The 20,823-nt window shown below is 36.3% G+C and overlaps 1 protein-coding gene across 18 annotated transcripts in view; it reads right to left on the bottom strand.

Annotated features, from left to right (window-relative positions):
• Positions 1-20,823, bottom strand: part of GPHN (gephyrin) — a 789,636-nt gene that overhangs the window by 171,364 nt on the left and 597,449 nt on the right. For all 18 annotated transcript variants that reach the window (XM_021004811.2, XM_021004814.2, XM_021004816.2 and 15 more), the window contains one exon: positions 4,735-4,777. In XM_021004811.2, the coding sequence (XP_020860470.1) occupies positions 4,735-4,777 (43 nt within the window). The remainder of the gene's footprint in view (positions 1-4,734; positions 4,778-20,823) is intronic.

The raw sequence follows: 20,823 nt of genomic DNA, 5'->3' as shown, positions 1-20,823 counted from the left end.
TCTGCTCACATTTGTAACTAATGGCCTTTACCATTACAGCTGGTCACATGGGTCTGTTCAATACTTTATACATCACCTTCTAGGAGTTTTGGTAGCTAAGCACATAATACATTGTAAAGCATGTTCCTAGGGACAGTAATGGCTCCTGTTAGCAAAAGCAAGAGAAAAGGAGGGAAAAACCAGGCACAGTCTGACTTATACCTCAGATTTTGAGAGAGGGAACTTCAAAGGCTATACAGAAAGGATAGAATTTGATGGCTAAAAGAATCTGAATGCTGCCCAGAGGGATGGGATTTTAATGAAGAAAAGGAGGATTTGTCTAAAGAGACCAATGCAGTACATGCAGAGAGATGTCATAGATCAACATAGAATTTAAAAAGATACACAGAGAAGATATAAGCAAAGGGCAGGTAACGGGGATTAATAATTTGTGTGTTGTGGTTGATAATGACCCTCACATCAATAAATAGGTTGAATGTGAGAAATCAAGTCAACAAGTCAAGTTGAATCAACAAGAGACAATTATTCAGAGGATACAGGGAAATGATAATAGATAAGGAAACGAACAGAAATATTCAACTTTTTTTACCTTTCTTTTATCTACTAGTGAGATCAATCTTTGGCCTTGGAAGGACAAAACAAGAAAGGTTAACCAGTGACCTGAAACCCAACACAAAGTGAGGACATGATGAGAGAGTACTTAGCTACCCTCAATGAATTCAAATCACTTAGTCCAGATGAATTATATTCCAGAGAAACAGAAAGAACTTGTTGGTGAGCCACTGTTGGTAATCTCTGAAAAATGATGATAAATAGGTGACATGCTGCAGGACTGGAAATAGGCAAATGCTGCCTTAAACTTTAAGAAAGAAAAAGGAAGATAAGCAATTTTTTGAATGGTGAAAATGTTATGCTTGACTTCAACTCCTGACAAAAGTTAAGAATATATTATTAAAAGAAATGGTCTGTGAACATCTGGAATTGAAATCAATAATCATTGAGAACATCATTAAATTAATAATTACTAAGACTTAATATACATTCATCAAAGGCAGCTAGGATGGAGTTGGCAATTCTGAGTCTGTGTATGCAACACACACATACATATATACATACACTCACTAACCGAATAATCTACCTACCCAAGTACATATATGAGACCAATGATTTTCCAAAGTTTTTTTGATCACAGAACCTTATGAATAAAAAACTTCTGTGCATGCACTTCTGTATATTTAATTATTTATAAATTACATACATTATCAAACTGGAACAAAACAGAAATAAAAAATGGATGAGACAAAGGTAAAAGAATATTTGATCCTAGAGTCAACAGGAAGTTTACTGAACAAGGGAAGTGATATAGATAGATGGATGCTTTAGGAAAATCACTTTGGTGGCTGTGTGGAAGATTGACTGGAACAGGGATGAGACTTAAGGCAAGGAGACCAATTTAAAAGATTATTGCAAAGAGGCAGGTGAAAGATGATGAACTAGGGTGATGGCTCTGTGACTGGAGGGAAGGGCTGCTGCCTGGCTTAGATGGGGAAAGTTGCATGGCTGCACAAAGGAGGGAGGGCGTGGAGTAGGAGATAGGGAGGTGAGCTGGTGTTAGAGATAAGCCTCATGAATGGCAATTGTGGAGAAGGGTGGGATGTAAGTTGTTTTCACAGTCTGTGATTAGTCAATCAGATGTCTTTTGGGGTTAAAACCCATTGGAGTCAGTCCATCTTCATCCCCTTGGTTTTTCTTGTGTGGATTGTTTGGCTGATTTCTTTTGAATAGTTGCAGACCTCAGTGAAAAGGCTGCATGGTGTTCTGGCGCTTGACACATATAGTACAATATAATCTATAAGTGAGAAAATCTGGAGGATATTACCATTTATAGGGAATGACTTCCATTTGGACTCTGGACAGAAGATCTTCCACAGTGGTGGTAAATACCTTTGGTGATCATAATAAGTCTGTTTTATATTCCTCATAATAAGCTGAGAGTAGTCAAACAAAGTTATCTCTGTGGTTGCATCAATCATGGAAAATCTTAGCATGGGAAATACCTTGTTGAAAGAGAGACTTTTAGGTTATAATTTTCTAACTTTTCCTAATTTTTGAAAATAATTACGAAACAATAAATTTAGTTGGATATTGTATTCTCTACTTGTTCCCTTTATCTCATCCTCTCTCATTTCTTCCAAGAGCTTTCCTCTTTCAAGTATTCCTGTCTCTCTCTATTTCAATTTTTCTTTATCTCCTGATACCATTTCTGTTGTGTCCAAAGCATGCCCACTTCTCTGCCACCTGAAAAACAAAACAAACAACTTTCACCTGACACTACCATCCTCTAAGATGGTAGAAGTCTTTCTTTCTTTCCTTTCACAACCAAACTCTTAGAGAAAGCTATCTATATTCATTATCTTCATTTCCTTCCCACTTTCTCTTCTCCACCTTTTGGCTTCCTACCTTACAATTCAGCAAAAAGTATTCTCTTCAAGGTTATCAATATCTTAATTACTAAACCCGATGATCCATTCTCAATTTTTATGGACAATGCTACAGCTTTTGATGACACTGACCACCAGCTGTTCCTGGATTCTTTCTTCTGCTTCTACTTTATAACACTGTTCTTCCTCATTTAAAAAAAAAATTAAATTTTAAAAAATTTTAAAAAATTTTAAATAAAAAATATTATTCTTGTTCACATAATGGGGTTAGCAAAGAAACTCAAATGAAAACTTGCTTTACTACTTAAAAGACAAAAACTAACATTCATGTGATGGGGCAAGAGGAAGAACCCTCAATTTGCTTTCCTCTTTCTTGTCTGACCACTTCTCCTCAGTTTCCTTTGCTAGATCATCATCTGTGTTCTGCCCACTCTGGCCTTCCTCTTTCCTCTGGAATTCACACTCTAGATCCTGGTGAGTTTTTACCTTATCTTGCACAGAACCAAATCACCATACCACTTCTCAGCCAGTTCCAAACCATGCTACCACACATACTCTCAGTTGCATCCTATCCACCCAACTTCATTCTAACTAACTCATATGTGCTGTCTCACTCTATTAGAATGTAAGTTTCTTTAGGTAAGGGACTATCTTGTTTCCTTGTATTTTTATTCCCAGAATAGTTCTTGGCATATATTAAGTACTTAATAAATGCTTTTTAATTATTCATTCATTCTTTATACCTTTCAGTCAATTGTGTTTTGGAGGAAGAAAGCAGGCTTGATTGCATTTGGGATATTATGCAGAACTTTATACAATTCTAAGCTGCTCCTTGACATAAAAACCTATCTATTTTAAACCCACAGTTTTCCAATGATGCTATATGGCTATGAATACCAAGATCTCTAAAGTGTCAAAGTAATAGGTGATCCATAGACCAATGGAAAGATTCATAAGTATGTTTGCAGCACATTACCAATGAGGACTTGCACTATATGTGTATGTGTGTGTGTGTGTGTGTGTGTGTGTGTGTGTGTGTGTATGTGTATATATATATATATATATATATATATATTATGCATGTATGTATAAAAATACTCCCAAATAAGTGGGTTCATTAGTATAATGAGCTCTGAGTGTAAAACCTCCTTTCACCAATATAGATCAGTCATCCATTCATCTGTCAACCATCTATAATTTACAGTCTTAGAGAGGCATCTGGAGCACTATGATTTAACCATAGTCACACAGCTATTGTGTGTCGAAGGCAAAACTAGAACATAGGTCTTTATGATTCTGAGATTGGGCCTCTGTCATTCAGGAATTATAAAACAGAAACAGGAGGTGCCTCATCCATGAAGCAAATGCAAGGGATGACAGATGGACCTGAAGTTGTACCCAAAGTACACTAAAAGACATAAAGGAAGATATCCAGCACGTTGGCTAAACTGTCTATGGAGGCTTTATGGGAAGATATGGACAAGAACTGAACTAGATGAGAAGATGTCATTAAGTTACGATTTGCCCCACTAAACGGAGGACCCACATCAATAACATCATAAATCAACTAAAGTCACAAATAACTGAGAGGATAATGGTATGTTCTTTTCTTTTTGGCGATCAGGTATATTGCCCTATTGCTTCCTTTTCAGGTAATTTAATATTATTAGCTTTATGTTAATGTTGATTACATTCCTTGTAATTTTCCTGCAGGCTGAGATCTGACTTTAACTCTACACTACAGCACACAGTATCTTTAACTGAAACTCTCTGAATATCATAAAAAGGTACATGGAGGCACAGTGAATAAAGAGGAGGCCTTGGACTCAGGAAGCTCTGAGTTCAAGCCCTGCCTCTGACCACATATTGGCTGTGTGATCCTGGGCAGCCACATAATATCTCTGGGCCCTACAGTGCAGATTCTAAGACTGTCAAGTGCAAAACAGTTGCATAACTGCATTGGGATAGGAAGTTTCCTCATACCCCAAAAAATCACAGCATAAGTCTGCTTCTCTCCCTCTTCCCCACCATGCTCCCTCACCATGGGAAAAAGAAATTTAGTAAAAAGCAAAAAAGAATGTGTAGTTCACGAAAGAGTACATCATACTTTTTTGAAAATTTAAATTGCTGGAGGATTTTCCTTGAGAATCAGAACCATCAAGCCCTATCAATTCTATGGCTGAAATGGCTCTTTCTTTTGCTAGTCCATTACCAACATATTATTCTCAACTATCCTTTACATCTAATTAGAAGGTTTCATTCATTAGTCCACCTGCAATGATACAATACTCACTGGCTCTGAGAATATTCTCCTTGCTGCTGCACCTGGACTGGACCTGCAGAGAGAGTATAGACTCAATGAGATACAGTAAGTAACATGGACAGTCAGATGTGCAGAGTTAATGGGCAAGCTTCTGGGATTGAAAGGCAAGGCTTTATGTATTTCTGAGATTTCAAAAGTAGGATTCAATACACCTAACATATATTGTACCAATACGTTCATTTCCTCCCCACCCCTGCTTTCAAGAAAGTACTGACTGGAAGTCAGGGAAATAAACTTTGAGAGCACATTAAGAACCAGAGCAACAGCAAAAATAACGGCAATTTTGTTTATGAATTTTTGAAATCAAGATCTGGGTAAAATGGCAAGGCTGAAGATGCAAAAACCCTTCACTTTTAGACTTTTTTAATCCCTTGAATAGAACAATAACCAATTCATGTAAGAAAGCTGTATTCAAAGACTCAATTGTAGACATATTCTGTAGACCCATTAAGGTAGGACAATAAAAAAGAAACCCAAGCATAAGCAACATTTATCTTGTGATTATGATAATCTTAGGAACAATGCTTCGATGGTTTATAATCAGCTTCTCAGTAAAAATCTAAGAAATTGAGCATATTTGTCTACTATTCTTGGATTTACCATTTAAATATATTTGTTGTTTAAGAGTGTGTGTGTGTGTGTGTGTGTGTGTGTGTGTGTGTGTATATATATATGTGTGTGTGTGTGTGTGTGTGCTTATTCCACTGAAGTCATTTGAAAAATTTAACAAAAAAGCCTTTTAAAGTTTTTAAGGTAAGAGTAAGACACTTCTTTTAAGGATAAAAAACTACAGTGCTCTAAAAGGATCTTTTGCTACATGTTAGAGCTTTCTGCTAATTCAAAGGAAATTGTCCTTAGTTGAAACTCCAAACCTCTCCTCTCTGCTCCACAGTAGCTTGCCCCAAATGTTTATTCACACAACAAATTGGATTCTGTAGTTTAACACAATCTACTTATTATAATGAAACAACTTATGAAAGGAATGTTGCAACTTAGGGTGGGTTATGGTTGTCCTTCCCTGAAAAAAATTTGTTAATGTGTTAAAACAAACAAAAAAAATCACATATACACAAAAAGTTAAAAAACCACAAAAATGCAATTAAAAATAAAAATTTCCAAAGAAATGTCAAAATTATCCTCCTTTGGCCCAGATCTCTTTTTTGGGGGGGTTTATTTCTTTATTGCACTGAACTATCTTTTTGGCACCATGAAAAAGTGGGGCCAATTTGAAAGAAGTTTTTTTTTTCTTAGAAGTTTTATTAAAATATAGCTTTGGACCAAAAGGAAAAGAATGATGACTACTTAAGAAAAAGAAATGGAAGTGATAAAAAAAAAAGGAGAAAGATTTGAGTGAATTAGATCTAGAGATGTAGAAGGGCAGATAGGCAGCCCTATGGGAGGGGACATCATTTCATGATTAAAGTTTTTCTGTTTCTCACTGAAAACCACAAGGAGGAAAGAAAGATGGGCTCCACACAAAATAAAGAAAGCAAGTTGGCACACCATGGAATGAAAATTAGTGTAACTACAATAACCACCACAGTCCTAAAGGAGAAAAGAAACAGAAACACTAATAGACAAGCTTGTTAAAAGAGAAACTGAGTTTAAAAAAAAGTGATTCAGGAAATAGAAGTAGCAGCTTTTTTAAAAGAGGGAGATAGGTTGGGAGAGAAAAAGGAAAGTGGGTGTAGGGAGAAATGTTACAGAAAAAAAGTGCTAAGAGGAACAAAATGGAAGTCAAGAGAATCTTCAACAAAGTGTAGAACAGAAGGAGCTCAAACCCAAAGCACAAAGCAATGTCTGCAAATGGAAAGCAACTCCTTTGATCAGAAATAGCTACTCATGTCATAGCCTGTATTTCTCTTGAGTTCATCTTTAAGCCCTTTCAGCATATATCGGAGCTAGTATATGGACAAAACCCAGAAATTCATAATGAACAGAGCAGTTCAAATGTGCAGTTCAATATTATTAAAATGTGCCAAAAGCATTTCCCTTTGCACAATGTCCAAATGACAATGATGGTAAAGAATTAGCTATTACTAAAAAACAAAAAAAGCCTCTTGGGATAGTTTCTTTAAAATATGATACTTGTTCATACACCGGGTTTGATAAAGAAACCCAAAGGAAACCTTGCTTTAGTTCTTAAAGATAAAAAGCTCACCTTCACGTGATTGGGCAATATGAGCCAAACGGAAAAGAACTTGCTTCCAATCAATTTCACAGCAAGTATGGAAGAAGGGTCTGGATGACTAGAAACCAACTCAACTCAACAACACTGGCACACAGCCAACCAACAGCAGCATAATTCCTAATTACTTTATTTTGGATAACAAAGTCCAAGATTTGGGGGAATCTTTAAATTAAAAAACAAACAAACCTAGAACACAAAACACTTTCTACACACCAAGGGCTCTGGATGTAAAGATGAGGAAAAATCACTTTAAAAAAATGTCCAGTTCTACTATTCATACATACGTCAAAACCCATTTAAAACGGGCCCCTTCCCTCTACCTTATACTATAACACTTGTGAATTGTCAAATTCTCAGTCCTTTCATGAAACCCAAGCTGAAGATTCCACTGTACCATCACACACAATGTAATGGGATGTGCTGGAACGGATGGATTTGGAAAATAACTGTTACCCTTGATCTCATGCATGCCACAGAGAAAGTAACACATGCCCGTCTCCAGTTCTATAGGAAGGTTCGTGTCTTGTGGATTTTTCTCTCTATCTTACCCTGGGTGTACTCATTGGAAAAAGGGAAGTCTGAAAAACAAAACAGAACTAGGATTTCATCTACTACCAGCTTTCTGAAGGATTCATAATGAAAGGACAGTGTCAGAGTATCTGCTTTATCACTCTCTCAGTACATATAATTTTACCATATTTAATTTCTGACTTTCCAATGTTGACAACTGATTCATTTTTTTCCACTGGAATGAATGCTAAACCATGTGTAAAATACAGTTTGTAGTATTCAAGCCAGTGGAAGAAATGAACACCATAAGGTTTACTGACAATATAGGTACATATTTTCTGTTACCATTCAAGACTGCTCTGGGATATCAAATTATTCATGATAACACATCTGATGTGCTTAAATCTATGATATGTATTTTGCTGAAGATCACAATGCTCATAAAGCAATCTTAAGGAGTCAAACAGAAAATGAAATGAGAAAAGCACATACTAGAGATGAGAAAAATAATGTAAAAAGGCAAAAAACAGAAGAGAAAAAATTTTAATAAATGACCACAATCTTTAGATACAGTTAGAGAAATCACTTACCTTATGCTTAGGTCATAACAAGAATAGCACAGTGTTTAAAGTCAGGTCTTCATTATGGAGGTACAATTGAAAGCCATAGGTTATAGTAACATGAATTGCTACACAGAAATGAAGACTTTTTCAGCCCAACGTGAAAAGCTAACTCTCATGGGACAGCATTTCAACTCACGTTTAATGCAATATGAACAGTTCAGGATGTATACATCACAGCTATATGAACCACACACTAATAACAGAAGACCCAAACTCTTGGGAACACAGAAAACTGGAAAGGGCTGACCCATAACCTGCGACACAGGGGAAGCATGCATAATGTATAAACACCAACAGAACTACACATCCACATACACACACACACACACACACACACACACACACACACACACACTAAATTACAGGGGAAGAATGTGGCCAAGCTGTAATGAAAGAAGCAAGACACATGAAGCACAGCAGTGGTCGTGTGATTTGAGAGGCGTTCTTCCCTTAAACCATCCCATCACCGTGCTTATCTAAGGAAGCCGGGACAAGACCCTTTTTTAATGCTGCAATAGCTACGAGCCCCCAGCTTGAAGCTCGTGTGTGGAATTTGGATCACCGTTCCTTGCGATGTCAGCGGCTCTCCAGTGGAAGCCAGAACGTATATATAACACTGGGTGGTGAAGTACAACTATGTGGTTAACATCTTGTCCCCCTCTGCATTTCACAGAAGTGAGGAAAGAAAGGAGCACATAAAATTAAACCCACGTTGAGAATAGGTTCTCAATAATATCTGGATGATAAAGTATTTGAATGGTGAATACAATAAATCACAGATTAGCACCACTCATGTTTAAAGAATTACTGGTTTTCTGCTGCTCACCTTGATAATTTTCTTTAACTCTTTATGAAATATATGCTGGTATCAATCTGTAAAATATGGTTGCAAACTGAAAAGTTCTGAGCAGTTGGTTACTTGGGGTCTGGTGTATAAGGCCTTATGAGTCAAGATGCTGTCTGTTCTGTGTGGACATTAAAGAGCCCATGGGATAAAAATCCTGGGTATATTTCTAGTCTTAGATCATATTGTCCCATATCTGTATTCTTGGCTGACAGTTTATTTCAAAAACTGGGACTTTTTATGCCTGCATAGTTATGTCATTCAGGAAGCTTTGAAGGGGCGGTGCCGAAAGGCCCCTTTTAAAATCTCAATCTTTTCATGTGAGGAAATTTTTTTAAAAATTACCTATTTAGAAAAATGTTATTAAAGCTTCTATTAAATTCTCTCTTGGAAATAAACACTATGAGAAATTTATTCTTCTCACTCATAGCTGCCCACTATCAGTTTATTAAATTTATTCGAACATTTTCTTCTGTTATTTGGTTTCACTGTAATTTTCTGTATGGTGTGTTTCTCATTCAGGTCAGACATGATATCATAGCTCAGGCTATAGATATGTGCCATGGTCATATAATTCTTTGGTAACTACTGTACTGACACTTCTTTTTCCAATATTATCCACCAACAAAACTATCCCCATCCATCTCCTGCCAGTTGGAGAAATCTAGGTTTTGGGCTCCTTCTATAGTCATCAAGGGCACTGACAGGGATGATGTATAGCTTAGCAAGCACTATGACTGAATTCATTCCACTCTAACTTTTTCAATGAACAAAGTAGAGATATGAACTTACTTGAACCTAATGTAGAAAAAGAATCACTTGTATAATTTTTCACTATGAAACTTCAATAACTCTATAAAGTGTTATGAATAAAGGCTGTAAAACACTATAAAGATTTATGGCTGAATGTGGTAACATTTTTTGTTTTAGAAACAGAAATGGCAGCAACAAAAGTAATTACTATGAAATGAACCATCCCACCACTGAGACCAAATCACTTTTGATTATTTCAGCTGTGGTCATAACTAACCTCTTAACAGTTGTGAAATGTGAAATTCACGTACTACATTTTATTCTGCCTAATGGTAAGTATACAATATGAAAATATGTTGGATTTAATAAATAAGTAATATGCTACAGGGAAATGTAGGAATTCATTTAAAAACACCCCAAAACACTACTATTAAAATGTATGAGGTTAATTGAATAGAGACTTCTGGAACCTGAGGATTTTTTTTTTTATCTCAAGGTTTTTAAGGCCAGGATCTTAGGTTTCTTAATTTTCGACCAGAGTGGGATGTCTTCTAGAAAAAATTGGGCTAGAACTTTTCTATGTGATCAGGTCATTGAGGTCACAGGGCTCACTGTGGGCTTTTCTGACCCTAATTCCTCCACAGTACTATGTTTATTTAAAAGCAAACTGTCTTTCAAATTACAACCAGTTGAATAAAATCTTGAGAACCATTCCTCTGGGTAGCTCTTCTTCAGACTTCAGGCCTTGGTTAGATGGGGAGAAGCAGAAGTAGCAATGAATTGTCGGTTAAGCATTTGGTTCAACTACTAACCAAAAAGTCTATTCCGGGACAAGAGGAAAGGAAAATTTAGAATTTCATTAAACATTAAACTAGCAATTCTAACTAGTAACTCTACCTTCTATCTCAGACTCTTGAAATTCCAGGTAATTTTTTTCTCTTCTCAGTTCTGAAGATAAAATTGGAATAGCTGCCCAAGAAAAATTTCTCCTCCATAGTTTTTCTCATTTAACTTTATTTGAGTAAACAACTAAAAATATGTGACTGACTCATCTCACCTTAATGACAATCCATACTTGTTAAATTAGATAACTTATATTGCCTTGTTCATATCTCTTTAAAACCACAGAATTAAAAGTGTTTTGAAGTAATTTAATTAAATCCTCTCTAAGAAATTCTTATTCAGTAGACATGAAGTTTAATTTATAGACTGGGTAAGTATGAGTAATGGTTTACTTCCAGATCATTCAGTGGTAGATTACAGTCTACAGAGAGACTGCTAACTCACAGACCAATGATTTAGACATGGGAAAATAAAGGTGAATAACTCTTAAAAACCTGGGGTTATCCTTGTAGGGGTTGCAAATATGTTTGTATAAGAAATCTTTCTTACTTCTACCTACTTCATTGTATACTACAGTATCAGGCTTCAGGCAATTTAAACAAGAAGTACTTTTAAATGTATCATTTAATTAGCCAATTGCCCGTTTTATAGACCATGTTAAAAACCAGTGGACAGACTAGGACTGCCTAAAATTGGCATAAATATTTAAATATCATGGAAAATATAGAGTTCTAGGAAACGTTAAATGTTATGTTCCACTGATTGCTACTCACATGTCTTTTTTTTTTTGACATTAAAATTTTTTCTTTTTTAGGCAATTGGGGTTAAGTGACTTGCCCAGGGTCACACAGCTAGTAAGTGTCAAGTGCTTGGTCTGAGGCCATATTTGAACTCAAGTCCTCCTGACTTCAGGGCTGATACTCTATCCACACATCTTGTCACAATGGTGTGATTAATTAGTTAAATGAAGAAATTGTTTAACTTTAAGTTCTGTAAGCCTAAAATCAATAGAGGGTTTTCCCAATATTCACTGTGGCCACTCACTGGACTCTTGGCCTTACTTGCATATGAATAGCAACACTGTGTATGGTAGATTCTTTCATCAAGGACATAGAATAGTTTCAATAATTTCAAGCAACATGGGTTTTCCCATTGCTTTGCAAATGATTAGTTTTAATATTAGCTTCTCTTTTAAGTTTTACATCTTCAAAACATGTATGATAGTATTGGCTTGTGACTCCCTTTACCAATACAGATTGCAGCCCATGTCTTAGAGGAAAGTTTTAGAGTCAGAAGGGAACTTAGAGGTCATGTGAGCTAACTCTTATTGTATATGAGGAAAATAAGGCTTAGAGAGTTCAAGTGACTTGCCTATGGTCGCACATTATTAAGTGGCAGAGGCAGACTTGGGACTCAGGTCCTCTGATTCCAAACCTAGCATTCTTTTTTTTTTTATGGCACTAAGTGCCTTCTCATGAGTTGCTATGGGGAAAAAAAGTCTAACACCTAATTCAAAATATTTTCAGTTTTCATTTCTCCTAAGGATGGTAGGTGAAAGGGCTTATAGCCACCACTGCAAAACCAAAGGCCCACTTCTGCTGCTCTCAGCCACAAGAGGCATGTTTTAGAATTTAGTCTTTTTCAAAGAAAACGACAAATTTTAGTACTTAGAATATCCATAAGTACGTTACTGGTATATCATCATGACTCATAGAAGAGGGAGTTGAATCATAACACAATTAAAAATTTTTTTGTAAAATCTTTTCCCCTCTAACTATAGCCATTTTTCAAATATTTTTTGGCACATGTAAACTCCCAGTCTAGTTCACTCTTGCCACGAAGGGCATGCCTGGATCATTCCTTGTTTTCAAGGTAGTATGTACTCAGAGAATGTATATTAATATTTAATTTAATACAACTTTGATGGATCTATGATATCCAACCCTATAGACTGAAAATTATCCACATATTCCTGTCCTGTGCAACCCCTGTCTACACCCTCCTATAAATTCTCCACAGAATCTAAGCATCATATCTTTGGATCTGGAAGGGACCTTGAGAGCTTACTGAATCCAACCCCCTCATTTTTACAGATAAGAAAACTGAAGTCAAGACAGATTAAGTTACTTGCCCAGGGACACAAAGCCACTAAGTTTCTGAGGCAAAATTTGAACTCAAGCCTTCCAAGTCTAGCGCTCTATCCACTATGCTACCCAATATGCTGAGTGCCTTCCTCTAGGTCTGTTACTGGGCTGTGTCCCTGATTATCCCTTGATCTCACCGTATGACTGGTCCACCCACCTTTTCTGGCTGGGTAGTTTGATCTCTTTTAAATGCTTCTGCATAGTTAATCACTGGTAATATGCTAAAGTTTACTTATGCCTACCATTGTCCTTTGAGTAATCTGCAACTTCTATTTTTTAGAAATTGTGGTATCCTATGTTTTACAGAAATAATACATTACTGGAAAAATATTGGGATAGGAATTTGTTTTGGGGAGGAGCTTAACATAGACAATACTCATTTAAGAGTCCAAACAGAAGAGAGATTCCTTGTAGAAAATGAGGTCCTCCAGTTACCCCTATTTATAGATGGCACTATATTGATTGTTTTAAGTCAGAGAACACTGAAGAGCCTCCTAAATGAGATCTACTATGATTAAAAAAAAATATTTTTTTGGCTTAAGTATCCACATAGTGTCCAGACTTTGACATACAATTGGTGAACAGCCAATAATTGACCAGTACATACGTATCTTATGCAGACACTGAAAATAGATATTGAAATGGGCATAGAATTTAATAGGAGGAGGAGAGAACATTTAGGAAATTGTGCAGTGCTTTCAATGATGCCAGAATACAATTATGAAGGTAAATCTACCACCAAAAATTACATATGATGTTCTGGATTAACCATGTGAAATATTCAATTATTTACCCTACTTGGAAGAGGAACAAAGCTGTGGATAATCTAACACAAGATAGTCTCAAATTAACTTGTTTGTTTTGGGGATAAACTATTTTTGTTATGTGATTTTTATGTGATCGTTCTGTGATTTTTGTTTTGATCATAATGAACTTCAGAAATAAACTGAGGTTGGTTTGCATCAGTAGTTGGATGTAAGACAGAAAAAAGTTCTTGTAACATCCCCTCGAATCTAAGATTTCATGATTCAATGTTGAAGATAAAAAAAATGATAGAGCTGCAGTTATTAAAGATGACATTTACCATATGATATGAAGCATGAGTTTCAGACCACTTGGGATTATTATAGACCTTCTGGCACTGCTGATGAGAAATCACATTTGTGTATGTCAAACTCCTAAATTTGTTTTTTTGAAATACTGCATTTTTATTTGAATTTAATAATCTCTTCAACTTCCCTTCTTAAACTACTATTATCATGTAAGTGATTTATTTAACAAATACTTACTGCATCCCTACTCTGTGTGCAACGTACATTACTAGGAATTTCTATCCTGTCATGTTTCTTTTTACTTTAGAGGCAATTGCTTTCTGTAAAATACTTATATATCTTTCTCAAATCTGCAAGGGGTGGTATGAATTATCATTTATAAGATATTAAAGAAATCTGTGGGCAGCGAGGTGGCACAGTGGATAGAGTACTGAAGTCAGGAGGACCTGAGTTCAAATCTGACCTTAGACCAAACACTTGACACTTACTAGCTGTGTGACCCTGGGCAAGTCACTTAACCCCAACTGCCTTAAAAACAAACAAACAAACAAAAAAACCCTGTGGGGTAAAAGATGCTATGAAATAAAAAAAAACCTTTTATTGCATGAATAATCCAGTAGTGATTGATGAAGAAATGTCTATGAAGTACTTTAAACATGTCAGGGACTAGGGCTGAATAAATATAAAATTCTAGATTATTAAAATGTGTAACAAATAGCTGTCTAACATTTTATACTTAAAGTAAGATGAGTTGTTGGTGTCTAATAAGTTGCTACTCAAGTCTCCTAAGATCTAACTGAAACCTCTAGTCTAGTCTGTAAACTAGGCCTAGATTACACTTTTGCTTTTCACTTTCATGCTTCCCCTATTAGGGCAGCTAGGTGGCACAGTGGATAGAGCACTGGGCTTGAAAACGGGAAGACTCAACTTTCTGAGTTCAAACCTGGCCTCAGACACTTGCTGCCTGTGTGACCCTAGGCAAGTCATTTAACCCCTTTGGCCTCAGTTAACATCTGTAAAACGAGCTGAAGAAGGAAATGGCAAACCACTCCTGTATCTTTGACAAGAAAACCCCAAATGGGGTCATGAAGAGTAGGTGACGTGACTGAAATGACTAAACCACAAGAATTAGGCCAAATGTCAGCTCAAGTTTTGGATTTTCACAATTAACTGGAAAGCCTGAAAACTGACCAGCAACATAACTGAATTTTTATTTCTCTGAGCTTTGGTTTAGAGTACTCATTAACAGAATTTGCATTTGCTCATAGAATTGTGGTGTGTTGTTAATATGTATGAACAGAGGATTACTTCTGTCTTCCAGATTCTATCCAGTGCTTACAATAGCCACTATCAAAGTAAAACACTGGGCTCTTCTTTTGGTTTTCTTGTTCAATCCATGCTACCTAAGAGTGGTTACTATTTCCTTTTCTGAGGATTCATAAATCATCCCTTAAAACAATGCCTCCTAGAATTCAGCTAGGAATCAAAGTCAAGCTCATAAGCTATACCATGATCAGAGGAAGGTTCTCAAGATGATGACAGGGCTCAAAACCATGCCATATAAGGGTTAGTTAAATAATTTGGTATGTTTAACCCAAAGAATAGAAAGGTTTGGTAGTAACGTGATGTTATTTTCAAGAATTTGCCTTTTTTTGTTGTTTTTGTTTTTGGTGAGGCAATTGGGGTTAAGTGACTTGCCCAGGGTCACAGAGCTAGTAAGTGTTAAGTGTCTGAGGCCAGCTTTGAACTCAGGTCCTCCTAACTCCAAGGCCAGAGCTCCACCTACTGTGCCACCAACTAGAATGTGAATTCTTATGGAAGGAATATTACACTTATTTTGGCACAAAGGATAGAACTATGAATAATGAACAAAAGTATAGGAGAAAATGTCCTAACAGAGTTGTTTAAAAAAGCCAATGATTACCCTGGAAGGTAGAGTGGTCTCTGCATTGAGACTACATGATCACATACAAGTAATGTCAGAGTAGTGTTAAACTGTAGCTGATCCTTTAAATTCCTTTCAACTCCTAGATTCTGTAACTTTTGAGTTGTGTTTATGCTAAAAAGCATATAAGCTCCCTCCCCATTTATAATATAAATTACATGGACGTTTACTTTAGAAAGCCTTTAGCTGAAGTCAGAATATGATGATCAGATTAAACCAGTGGTGACTACCTTTTCTAAGTCCCAGTCTTGAGGATATTGGATTTACTTATGAAATATGATCCATTTTTTATAAGTGCATAAGAGATTATGCTATTTTAATCACATGAATTGTCAATCCTGTATTAAAGCTGCTTAAGACATCTGAGAGGCAGCTAATGGAAGACATGCTAGAGGGAGAGTTCTTGCTTGGGATCTTTCACCTGAACCACGCACAAGGCAGAACCTCCTCAGTCTGTGGGTGAGTAACTCTCACATAATGATGATAATGATGGAGGATGTACCCATAGTAATGAGACGACAAACTCATTAGAGTACTGAAGTATAGTTTGGTGAACATAAGTGGATCTTTTCTGATTCAAGATCTTAGAGTGACTGAGGGTCATTATTACAGACATCAGTTTTCATTTTGCAGCTCTGTCAGTGTCAGACAGTAAGCTAAATACGTATCGACACCAAGACATAGTTTAGAAGTTTGCATTTGGAAGATTAGTTTTCCTTTTCATTTGTTATTTTCTTCATAATTATATAACTAGAGCACATTAAGCTGAAAGGGACCACAGAGGTCATTCTGAACAGGTAGGTAGTCTTTCAGTCTTTGAATATAAAAGAAGAATGTTGAAGTTGAGTTTTTTTGGTTTTATGTTGTTTTTTTGTTTGTGGCTATTTTATGATTACAACTATTTAGGTTATAGTTGACTGATATTTTACTATAATTAGATCCCTGCAAAGATACTTCCCATGATCCCACATCGATACTGATCCATTCTTCTGGGGATAAAATATTCTTTTGTTACTATTTTCCAACCATTTACATCTTCACTTAACAATCGTGTGGTTTATCTACTGTCCAAGTTTACTGAAGAATATATCACATGGGACAGAACTGAAAGACCAATGAGTCTTTGTAATGAAAACTGAATTATGAAGAAAAAAATTTTTTTGCTATCACCTTTCAAAGCTAAAAATAAAGGAAACGTAGTTTAAGCACTCACTAAACAAAAGAGCAAAGAATTTCTGTAAATGCAAATCTGTTCCCACAAACGTATACACAGGTAATCACTGAAGTAATGCCACCACTGAAGTAACACTTAAATGTTTGGAACTTTGACAAAAGTAAATATAATTTCTCACAGGAGACGTATCATAATCATTGGAATAAAAAAAAACCTTGAAAATGTGGCACATTCCATTTTTAATCACACTACCTCCAACCAGAACGAAAATTAATCCATTTATATAACAATATTTACCTAGAGTATATAGATGTAAAGATTATGCTTACTTTTTTCTATTTGTATACTTTACTGTCCTTCACTGTAGTAAAAGTTCTTTAAAATAGTCAAAAACTTAAACTTCTCACTACTACAGACTGAGCTTTTCCCACAGTTAGTTCAAATAGTGAAATTCTGCTGTTGTGATCATTTTACATTGATCAATACAGTCTCTTGTTTTGTTTCCCTTGTGTTCTGTGCAAATATTTGTAAAATGGCTGGCTGAGATTATGTGGGCAACCTGTGACCACAGAATATTACAAACTTTACTAGCCATATAGTGATCTCCCCTATAGCATTTGCTTCAGTAATACAAGCTAAATAATCACACACATCCTTTTTTCTTCTAAAGTCTTCAGACAGTGTTATTTCATAGGCTGAGATTTCAACTATTGTGCTTGATTTGTTTTTGCTGGTTTCATCCATAATTTATCATCTGTGTCCTTGTGGATCAGTGATACCCTTTGTGAACTATCTGGCCATGGATAGGAATGTAGTATACAGATATATTTTTAGCACCATGTGCCAAGTATGCTTACCCCTATTTTGCATATTACTGCAGAATGTGAAATATTCTTTTTAAAAACAGCTGCTGGGTTTATGCTATTGCTCAGTGGCTGAAAATAGGGCAAGGTCAGCGGACCTTAGGAAGCCAAAGACAGATGAATAGAAGAAGCACAAGAAAGTGCACCAGCAGCCAGAGGCAAAGGGGAAAGGGTGGTTGCAAAGAAAAGCTTTGCAGAAAAAGAACCATGGAAAAGAAAAACGTGGGAAGAGATGTAGGAAATGAGTGAGAGCAATGAAGATAATGAATGGAAGACCACAGGGTGCTTATGAGAATTACTTTCTACTTTCAACCGTTAATATACACATCCAGCATCTAAAATGCCATTACTTATTCAGTTATGGAATCATCTTTTAACATCTATTCTATACAGGGAGAGGACCAAAAGTTCAGGATAAAGGCACAAAGAGATATTTGTATAAAGGAAAGGGTATGTAATCTGAGTAACACTGGAGTTGATCAGAATAGCAGTAGCAACATTTCCCTTGTGGGAGGGACATTTAAAAGGAAACTAAAGTAATTTCAAACACAGCTTGCAGCGATAGTGTAGTGTGACTAAAATGTTCAAGCAGATGGAAAGCTGCACCAGGAAATGCACCAAACAACAGCAGTGGCTCAGACAAGCAGAATGCAAATGACTCAGGCTGCAGGTCCATAGACTGGGCCCCAAGACACAGATTTCAAAATGCTCCGAAAGATGATGCTGATGAAAAGGAAGATGATGTAGGCAGGCTTAAGTTATGGCTCTCAAACGCAGAAGGTAGCTTTTGGAGATGCTACTATTGGGGAATTATAATGTAGGAGAACCCGGCAGACCTGAAACACTTCCTACGTGAATTACAGTCCGGATTAAATGATGATTTTGACTTACTTTTCAACCTGTGAATGCCTGACCATTACTACTTTCTGTGCACTCTTACAGTTTGTCATTTATACTGTGCTGCATGGCCACAGTCTACTGATTAAGGGAAGTTACTGACATACTTGGCATGAATAAGGGGAAACAAGATAAAGGAGGCTATTCAGATGAAGATGAAACACTGCATTATGGACTTTTGGAAGCGTATGTGTTCTCTGTTATATTTACCTACATATCAAAGTGTTGCAGAAAAGCAGTCTAGTTCTAAGTAGTATACTTTTATTACCATTTTATTACCATTCCTTGAGAAAATTCTAGATAGGAGTTAACTGTGGAATGAAGACTTGGAAAATCTATATGTAGTACTAAAACCCAGGGACTCATGGAAAAAATATTATTTTAGAATCCAGAGCTTAAATGATAAGATTCAGGGCCCTCCTTTCCCTTCTCATTTCAATATGAAATCTCAAACTGAAAAGAAAGCAACAAGTCTACTTTTCATCAATAAGACTACATTAGTATCCAATTCGCTTTTCCAAATAAATAAGAAGAATGTATAATGGACGTGATGAAAAGACTCTTAACATTTGAATCAGTAAATGATGGTTAGTCATGAGCTTCTATAATACAGTAGGTAACAGTAAGGTATATTAAAAGCAGTGTAAACTTTGTCAAAGACATGAACAAATCCAATCATATTTGAAGTATTTTTGAAATGGATGATTAATCTGTGAAATCTAATTGCAAGACAATTAAAGTCATCCTTAATTTGACATAATTATTTATATTTCAGACACCGGGCCAAATATTTGAGGACATTGCTTCCAGCTAGTGTTGCTAATTTCTCACAGCATCTCTTTGAGTGTCTTGAATCTTCTTTTTCTTACTTTCCCTTTGACCTGGTCCACCAGTGTGCGTGTGTGCGCACGCGCGCGTGCGTGTGTACGCATACATATATATCTATATACAGATGTATATGTTTTAGATCACAATGGAAAATAACCCAGGCCTAAAACTTAAGAGAAGGAAGAGAGTAGATAAAAATTGCATTCTGAAAAATGCATAGTGATTTCAATGACCCTAAGCTTCAACCTGAAATAATCTTTTTAAAACTACTGTTGGCGTTGCTAAATGTCTAAGAATCACGAAATCTCTGAAGAATTAAAATTGTAGGTCATCCATACCACAAAGAAAAGATACACCATGAGTCTGAATGGGCTGCAGCATCTTTCCAACAATGAGTTACAAATAAAAACCAGAATAAAAGATAACATCAATGAGAAAAGGACATATCATAGTCACATAATGTGAACAAGAGACAACAGGGAGACAGCACACATACTTCACTAGCACTCTCATAATGTTAAGAGACTGAGAAGGTAGCTCATTGTGGAAAATTTACAGAACCTGGACAAAAGTCGCTCAGATATGAGGTGTGGATGGGTCTGCATTTTTGGAAGGAGAAACCACATCAGTGAGATTACAGGTTTATCAAAATACTCTTTCATGAGCAGAAAACATATCTGTGCCCAGTAAAACAATATAGTGCTCAAGTGTAGCTCATCCACTGAGACATGCTGGCTTAGAATTCAGAAGCATCTGACTACTATAGGCAGCACGTTAATTTAGTTTTCTCATTTTTATCACAGTTCCCCTATCTAGGGGGAATACTCTTCCTTTGCCAGGCTCTGTACAGGATCCAGAAGCTCACAGATAATTATCATAGCTACAGAAAAAAAAATCTGAGTGGCTAGACTGCCAATAAAAATTTTCCTTTCAGTGAAGTTGCACACACCAGCCATACCAAAGAGCCATGCAGAAGCTTGTGCCATGCTTTCCAACGAGAATATTTAACCATAACAACCTAGAGACAATTAGATATGAGGAGGCTAGGACAGCTCTGGTGAGGGAAGGGACACCGTTGGCAGGTGGAGATGAGCCTTATATGTTGGTTACAGGATTTAGAACTTAATAATTTTCAGATAAGCTTTGGTAATTACCTATGATAACTCCTTCATTTTACACATGGTGACTCTGAGACCCAGAGAGGGGAAAAAAATTTCCCAAGGTTTATGGAAGTCAAATTTCAAGTCCAGGTTCTCTGACTCTAAGTCCTTTTCATTTACCCCCGAAGCATACTTTGTGAAGATGGAAAGCAGCATGGTTTGGAGGAAAGGTTGTTGGACTTGACCTGAGTTCAAATCCCTTCTCAGACACTTACTGGTTGTGTGACTACTG

Source organism: Phascolarctos cinereus, unplaced genomic scaffold (assembly GCF_003287225.1).
Source record: "Phascolarctos cinereus isolate Bilbo 61053 unplaced genomic scaffold, phaCin_HiC Scaffold_3;HRSCAF=262, whole genome shotgun sequence".
NCBI lineage: Eukaryota > Metazoa > Chordata > Mammalia > Diprotodontia > Phascolarctidae > Phascolarctos > Phascolarctos cinereus.
This window is presented reverse-complemented; position numbering and strand designations above follow the sequence as displayed.